The sequence below is a fragment of the Aegilops tauschii genome, chromosome 6 (genome assembly GCF_002575655.3).
Source record: "Aegilops tauschii subsp. strangulata cultivar AL8/78 chromosome 6, Aet v6.0, whole genome shotgun sequence".
Classification (NCBI taxonomy): Eukaryota; Viridiplantae; Streptophyta; class Magnoliopsida; order Poales; family Poaceae; genus Aegilops; species Aegilops tauschii.
In genome coordinates this window covers 450,833,048-450,841,131 of record NC_053040.3, presented here as the reverse complement: position 1 = coordinate 450,841,131, position 8,084 = coordinate 450,833,048, and the positions used below count along the sequence as shown (strand labels likewise).

The 8,084-nt window shown below is 36.8% G+C and overlaps 1 protein-coding gene across 11 annotated transcripts; it reads left to right on the top strand.

The window, feature by feature from the left end:
- The first annotated feature begins 1,134 nt into the window (after nt 1-1,134).
- LOC109740981 (uncharacterized) lies at nt 1,135-7,494 on the top strand. 11 transcript variants are annotated; one of them, XM_020300045.4, is made up of 9 exons: nt 1,135-1,458; nt 1,993-2,070; nt 4,200-4,283; nt 4,727-5,409; nt 5,489-5,650; nt 5,739-5,834; nt 5,936-6,084; nt 6,174-7,232; nt 7,351-7,494. In XM_020300045.4, the coding sequence occupies exons 1-7, from the start codon at nt 1,446-1,448 to the stop codon at nt 5,966-5,968; spliced, it is 1,149 nt and encodes a 382-aa protein (XP_020155634.1). In that variant the 5' UTR covers nt 1,135-1,445; the 3' UTR covers nt 5,969-6,084; nt 6,174-7,232; nt 7,351-7,494. The 11 variants fall into 11 exon arrangements, with proteins under 11 accessions (XP_020155634.1, XP_040248824.1, XP_040248823.1 ...); XM_040392890.2 differs by lacking the exon at nt 7,351-7,494 and having other exon boundaries at nt 6,174-6,253; nt 6,983-7,232; XM_040392889.2 differs by lacking the exon at nt 7,351-7,494 and having other exon boundaries at nt 6,174-6,253; nt 6,980-7,232.
- Nucleotides 7,495-8,084: the final 590 nt, after the last annotated feature.

Below are 8,084 nucleotides of genomic sequence, written 5' to 3'. Positions count from 1 at the left end.
ACCCTAGGCAAAGTATTTTCTGGTACGCAAGCTCTGCCAGAAAACAAGGGGGCATGTGTTGACACAAGATTTTGGCATGGTGAAAACATGATTAATTAAGATGGACTCAAATGAAAACGTTCTCAACATGGCAAAGTTCTGTATCGTCAAAAGGAGCAACTTTGATGTCTGGGTCATCACCATCCAATCTCATCTAAAGGGCCAAAACTGTGCTTGAAGTACTAAAATTTTGTATTCAGAGTATTGTTTGTCCAATTACGCCTCCAAGACGGCCCCATATGAAAAAGTAGATTTTCTTCATCACGTCGAAACGGGCGATTTTGATATAAAAATCGTCTTAATCCAAGATCATATGCAAAAGTTAGAGCCATCGGAGTGCGGCCCTACCACAAGCCAAAAAAGTGGTCCGTCCCATTAGACACCCATATAGCTGATGTGTGATGGCTAGCGTCACTAATTGCCTATTTTGCGTGAGCCATTCAGCCCGAAGATGGCCTCCAATCAAAAAATGTTCAACATGAGAGTTGTTCGTCTCATCGAATCGGTTAAATTTGCTTTTGGGCTCATTATCGTCCGAGGCCGTTTGTGGCCTGTGGGATCCAAAACTCGAACTGATGTCTCAGACTTAACTAAATCCGAGTACAATTAAAAAATGGAAAAAGTTCAAAAAAGTTACAAGTTTGAATTATTTTTTTAAAAACGTGGATTTGAAAAAGTTCAAAATTTTGTAAGAAGTTTACCAAATTTTGGGAAAAGTTCACAAAATTGAAAAACGTTCTGAAATTGGAAAATAATGACAAAATCTAAAAAATGAATTTTAGAATTTTTTTTGCCCATTAAAAAAAGTAAAATGAATAAAAAACAGACAAAAGACCCGGTCTAGAAAAACTAGAAATAAAAAGAAAAAACACCAAAGCTTCCCAAAATCGGGATGAGTTTCTCGCTAAGTGCGTAAGATGGGCCAGCCCATTATGCTAGTGAGTGATTTGGGCATGGGCGTGAGTTACCAGATAAGCCTGTAACTTGGGGAGCTCTTATAGGGCGCTGCAGGCGCTCGCTAGCGAGCGGGTTCCTATACCAAATCCTATTTGGTGCCTTGAGCGCCCGATTTAGTTGTTTTTGCAATCGGGCGCATACCCCCCTCTCCTTCGTGTCGCGTATTTGGGCATGGCCCATTATCTCGCGTGAGCTACCCGACTGCTTCGTCCTACCCTGTATCCTTCCTCTCCTTCCCATCTTTTTCCCCTTCCTTCTGTCGCCTTCGCATCTCTCCCCGCACCGCCGCCGATTGCTTCTTCGTTTGCATTGATTCCGCGCGTTGGCTTCTTCTTCGTTTGGATCGATTCCCCGCGGCGGCTTCTTCTTGGTCTCCCTTGTTTTTCCGGTTGGAACCCTAGGCGGAGGCCGGCGCTAGGGTTTGGATCGAACCCTAGCCGGAGATCGCCATGGATCCAGATGGTTCGTGGTTTCTGTCCATCCAATTTTCTTGATGCTGCTTCATTCCATAGTGGTTGCGTTCATGCATGGTTGTATATGTGTAGGGGGCAGGGGGGTAGTGATCTGTGTGTTTGGTAGGGGTGCGCGGTGGGGATTGTAGGGTTAGTCATCAGTTTTTAGGTATGTTTTTGTGTTCATGTGCGTTCAGATCTGGGTGGTTTTTTATTGATCTGAAACAAGTTTTTCCAAATTTTCTAGTCAGATTCGTTCTTATTAAGTTCACGTTCTTGGGTTTCAATTTTGGGCATTTTGGACATTTAAATGCCCATCCTAGTAGTTGAGCAGCTACCACTATTTACTGTAATATGTGTGTATAAGTACATTAATGTTGTTTTTTCTACTACACTAGGTTAGCTAGATGTGGTGTTTAATACAGACCTTGGCATTTTTTGAAGACTCTTGATGTTCTTCCCAATAGCAGAAGTAATATGCTATGTTTTTTTTGCCATCAGATGATGCTCACTACATTTTTCATGTGCACTTCTTTTTTTGCAGTACCAGATGGTATTCAAGATGCGCAAGACGAATATATACAACAGGTGGATGCAAATGGTCTTCATGATGACCAAGGCGGTATGTTCTTACTCCATCACTCATGCAGCCCTGTTTTGTGAGTTTATCAATTTTTTGTTCAAATCAGATTTGTTCTTTTTTGGCGTTTCTTTTTGCTCAAATGCCCGTTGACCTTATTCTAGTTCTGATCAAGCCATCTAGGGGAACAAAATCTGTTAAGGGATGGATTAGCATTTTGGTTAGGTTAGTTTTTAAGAGATTGTTTTCAGGTCGGTCATACATAATCACAGAACAACTTAGGGTTAATTTCCAATCCATGTTCTGTGTGGTCCGATATGATTCACATTTTTTTGTGAGGATGTGTGAATAATAACTTGTGGAAAAATCGAACAACATTATTTTTCTACATAGCGATGATTCTAATGTTGCTTGTATTGTTAGGATTCTTAGGATGTCCTTCCATAGCCAAACTTGCAGCAGTCATATCTTTTCAACCATTCGTAAGGTTAAATGTTGTTATATACTATGTAAAATGCCCTGGAAAATGTGTAGTTCCCATAAGTGGTACTATTTTTCTGTTTAATCATTTCTAAAATAATGCTTAGGGTGCAATCTTAATTAAATGTCTTAATCAATTGAGCGGTACGCTTTATCTGGAAAAGAAAAAAAATGTTAGGGTCGAAGATGGGTTGAACACACAAATGGAAAATGGTTTGGATTGGCTTGGGTGGAAGAGAAAAATGGTTTGGTGCCGCCTAGGTTCTGAAGTATGGTTTTTTGGGTTTGGTGGGGGTTTTGCAAATTTGTTTATACTGTGTGGTTTCTATTTTCTAATTGTCAGTCACATGAATTAATTATTATTTTTCTTTGTGTCAAACAAAGCTAGACTTGAAATTTCAAAGTGGGACATACTTAGTAGAATGGGCAAATAATAAAAAATGCTTGAATGGTGAAACATTAATCTTTATATTAACTGAATTTGAGTGGCTTCCAGACTCGAGATCCTTGTCTCAAAATGGCTATATGGTGGCTAGTAGGCACATTGTATTCTGAAGAAGGATTTTGTTTGCAGTTTGTGATGTAGCTTTTGTTTCCCCTCTTTTGCTTTGTCTAGAGTTTAGATCATAGTGGCCTGGTTCGCGGTATGATGGAAAGACGAGGGGTCACCGTGAACCATATGGATGGATGGATGGGGGAACGATCCCAAATCAAATCAGTAAATGCTGCGTAATGTAGATTGCACGAAGAAGATCTCCTACAATAACGCCTATAGTCATAGGCAGTTAGTCAGTCAGTCCTAGGGATCGAGGATGATTTCGTTATTTTGATCTTGTATAGTCGGAGGAGTCATTAGTCGTAGTGGCAGGACCCATCCATCAATCTGAAGCAACAAGCAAGCCATCTACATACCTATAGGTCTGCCTGAGGATTACTGAACAAATTGGACACTTTTACTGTTCAAGCTGAGCTTCCCTTTGTTTTTCTATGTGTTTCATCTCTAAATCTCTCTCCCTCTTCTCGGAATTCCCTCTTTGCAAATCTGAATATAATTAAATTGCCTGTATAATTTTAGGGCATGATGAAATGCAAATCTGAATTGCAAACATCAATCTGTGTATTAAAAATACCGGTGCAAAATGTAAGATTATGTACAAGTATTTTTAGACGATATCCAATAAACTATTTACTTGCAAAATTCATTTTTCATTTTGTTTTTTCATATGCATGTCTTAGCAAGTGGTCGCCAATCGGCTGGTGAGAGAAAATCAAGTTCATGCTAGAAAATTGCCTCTTGCGATACGTAATTGCCTTATTTATCTTGTGGATCTTTTTTTAAGATTTGCACTGTTGCTTGCATTTCTTCTAGCTAGCATTGCTGGGCTGTTAGTTTGTGGTGTACTAGCCACACATATAGTGATAGCTGAGTTGCCATATAATAGCTCAGTTGCCTCGTGTAGTATCATATGCTCTGACTCTGTATTTTTCCTATAGTTATTATATTTTGTTTAGTCCAACTGGTGATCCTGTTATGTTATAGTTACCGCTGCTACCTGAATCCATGAATGTTTTGCTACAGTTTCTTGTCAATGGACTTTAGTATGTTATGGTTTTTCTATATTATCTTGAATATCATATATTCACAACTAGTTATTGTTTTTTAATAATTCTTGGTAAAATTGTATTTGTAGCACAAGAACGAGGCCAAGTTGAACAACCAGAAGGGGACGAACCATTTCAACATATTCCAAGAGGTCTTCGCAATGACTCAGGTGGTATGTTAGTTTTTCTCTTTTCATTTTTCTAGTTTTCAAATTTGGTATAGTATGATAGTAGATCAAATTGCTGGGAAAACATTTTTTTGTGTCAGTTTTCTGGTCTTAGCATATGCTTGTATATTCATTTTTGTAAGTTGTCTTGTTTGAATGTTTAGTTTGTGTCTTTTTTTAATCATGTGTAGGTCACATTTTTTTCCTTCTCTGTAATAACATGTTTTCTTCTCATTTTTCTTCAACTACTTCTTCGACTAATCATTTTTTATCTAAATTCTTGTTTTTATGTGTGTTTTCGTATAGTTCAATATAGGTACTTTGTTTTGCTGGTCCTCTAGCATTTTTTGTGATACTCTATCGGGTTATGATTTTTTCATATTTCATATTTATTTATTTATTATCTAGTTTTTGCACTGTCTTATAAGTTGTTGTTATTTTTTTCGTAGCCCGAGTGTTCCCTAGGAAGTTGTGCAAGCCTACATACATTACCAGACTGTCTTTCAAGCGTTGGAACAAAACTGTTAAGAAGTTTAGTGACATTCAGCTAGGTCATGTGACAAAGTACAAAATGGAAGCTCTGCTTCATATGCCAAACAAACTTAAAATTCCAATGAATCTGCTTGAATGGATAGATCAGCATATGTTTGGAAGTAAAGAGCCATGTTTCAAGCATAAGAATAAAGTTATCAAGATTACTAATGATATGGTCAACAAAATTTTCGATTTCCCTGGTGGCACCGAGCCTTTTATATTCAGTAGTGATGATCCCCAAGTGAAGGCAGAGGTTTTAGAGTTAAGGAACAAGTATGTTGATCATCGGAACAAAATGCCAATCAACAAAATAGAGGAGGTGATGCTTAGTGACGAGACAGAAGATGGTTTTATCAGGAGCTTCACATTTTATTTCCTATCATCTATCTTGTGCCCTGCATCATACTGCTTTGGCAACATGAAGTTCTTGTACTCTCTAAGAGATGTTTCTGCTATCCCTTCACTTGACTTTGGGAAATTGGCACTGGATTTCATGCGTGAGGAATTAGAGCGTCACTTTGAAATGATCATGAACAGGCCAACTATTGAGGAAATGAACAAGTCTTCATATATTAGGGGATGTCTTCCTATTTGGGGAGTAAGTTCAAACTTCAATTCCACTATTTTCTATCTTTCCACTTTTTATTTTACTGACATGTTTATTTTCTAAATGGCAGATCATTTATCTGGATTTTGTTGATTTTGATTTTATTGAGAATCACCAGTCAACTGTGGATTACTCTCTTCCTCGGATATCTCATGTGAAGACTGAAGATTTCAAGTATCTTGCAATGGTTGATAGGAATTATGAGTCTAGGAAAAATTACGGGGTTTTACCGGTAAGCATCATATACTGTATTTCGATTCATGACTTATCTTTTTAGTTCTAGTATTTATTTTCATCATTTGTTCCACTACAATTTGTAGCTGCGCAACATATCACGCACCCCATATGCCAATGAGGCGCCTATTAATAATGCTCCTGATGCTGCTGGTGTGTTTAATTCAGTTCCTTATGCGGAGGTATTTCTTATGAGTTGAATCATTCATTTCTATCTGGTTTCTTCTTTGTTGTCTCTTTTTATCTTATATAGCTAAACATTTTTTTGTATTGTGAAATGTAGGTCAACAATGCCAATAGTGTTGCGAAGTTCTAAATGAGAACACGTCAATTGATTCAAAATGTCCACAAATCATTCCAGAAGGTCCCAGTTGCGCTGCAAAAGTTGAACCAGACGTAAAAGTGAAACCAGAGCCACATTTGAAATCATAGGTAGTTTTTTGTGTTGTTCCCTTTTTACGTTCTTATCTAAGTGCTTTCTTGAAAGAATTGTCCTGTTTACTAACATTTTTACAATCCAGGGTCCCTCCAATGATGTCTTTAAGCAGGAGCCAATCGGACCAAATTTAAGCTACTTTTTTTGTATTTGCTCTTTTTATGTGTGCGTGTGCTATCTTTGTTTATCTCATTCTTTTCATTCTTTGGCCTGATTTATGTGTCTTTCCTTATAACCAGAACTTGTCTGTCTTGAATTCTATGCACCAAACACCAATTTTCCTGGAATAGTATAACTTTTAAGGTTATTTCAGAGAGCTCAAGATTTTGCACTTGTGCTTAGCTTATTGTGCGCTATGGCTATTCGGGTCAAGTAGAACTTGTTCTAAGCATATTTGTCTTTGCTCATTATCTCAGTCTGTTTTGTAAATAGCCAATTTGAATGCGGCAGGACTATATATTATAGATTAAGTGGATAAGTTGTGTAGTAATGATTGCAACTGAATTTTACTATAGATTTTTTGGTAATTTGATAATACCATTTTTTCACTCTATTTTATGACTGATCATGACCAGCAGTTTTAATACTGGATTCACAAGTAAACTGGTGTGGAACCTTTCTATTTGAAATTAATGTTGCATGTAGCTTATAGTACTTCTAGCTAGTTAACTTGTTATCTGAATTCTGCGTTTTTCCTTATGTCCAAAACATTTCGGTCCTGAATTCGGTGTACCAAACACCAATTTTCCCTGTTCATGATACACCTCTGAATACCAACTCTGTTGATTAAGCAACTACTTCACAACCTACGGTCTGCTTGAAGTTTTACAAAAAAAATCCTGATCATAATTTTGATTGAACTTACAACAACATTTCAACTTCCTTTCTCAGCAGGAAGGAGTCTTTGTATCGACTAAAGCAGCTGATATCAATTTTTCTGGTGGAGTTAATGCAAAAAGAAGTTTTATATTGATTAGTTCTACTTCTCCAAATGAAAGAGTCAAGCGCTTCCAAGGGACTCCAATCAGTATTGAGGATGATTCTCCTATCACTCCTGCTCCTGTGAGTAATGAAGACATACCAGCCTCTCACTGTCATACAAGTGAGGGAATTCCAATGAACGTGGACTTTGCTGACCAACAAGGTTATAATTCATGCATATTATGTACTTTTACTTTCTGTGTTTTTCATTTTCTTTGTAATATGAGTCTCGGCATATTGCATCATTTAATGTTAAAACTTTCCCTATCTGTGATATGCAGACCATTCTACAATGAATAATGCAGAAGCTGGACCAAGTACAGGACCTAATACAATTGAAAAGAAGAACAGAAAAAAAGAGCAGCTAAACTTCAATCTCCTGATCCACCCAAGAAACTCAAAATATCTCGAGAAGTGGATATGTTCTTTTCCAAATATCTGAGGAAGCATATCTTCCAAGAATAGTTAATTCTCTTATTCCTTTACTTTTTTTATCGTTTCTTATTCATTAATTTATGAGAACTTTTTTTAGTCTAGACATCTACCTAGAAAAATAATTGTATACATTTTCTAATCTGTGAGCAATTTTATGCACTAAATTAGTTGTAGACATTTTTCATCATTTTTGTATTATGTAGTGCCAACATTTTTTCTGGAACAACAAAATGTAGTTGAGATGAACAACTTTGTAGTTCATAAAATTTTAGACTAAAAAGAAATCATATGGATACCCAACTAATTTAGTTTACATCTCAATGTTCATACCCTATAAAAGGATGTTTATCTTTTTCTTTTTGGCTACCACAGTGTTGCATATGCACCAAATTAATTCTTGAACTATATTTTTTCAAGATCCATTTTCTCCATATGTAACTATACTTATGCTTCTTTTATTCTGTCCAGCACTCTTTTTCTTGACATAGAAGGTTTTCCTATAAGCTATGAGAATTACTTAAATTCATTCAAAGTGAGGGGTGAGATTGGAGATGAAGTGATGAACTCATTTATTCAAGTT

Coding starts and splice junctions, on each gene's coding strand:
- LOC109740981 (XM_020300045.4), top strand. Junction 5,410..5,488: donor GATGTCTTCCTATTTGGGGA/GTAAGTTCAAAC, acceptor TCTAAATGGCAG/ATCATTTATCTGGATTTTGT. Junction 5,651..5,738: donor AAAATTACGGGGTTTTACCG/GTAAGCATCATA, acceptor TACAATTTGTAG/CTGCGCAACATATCACGCAC.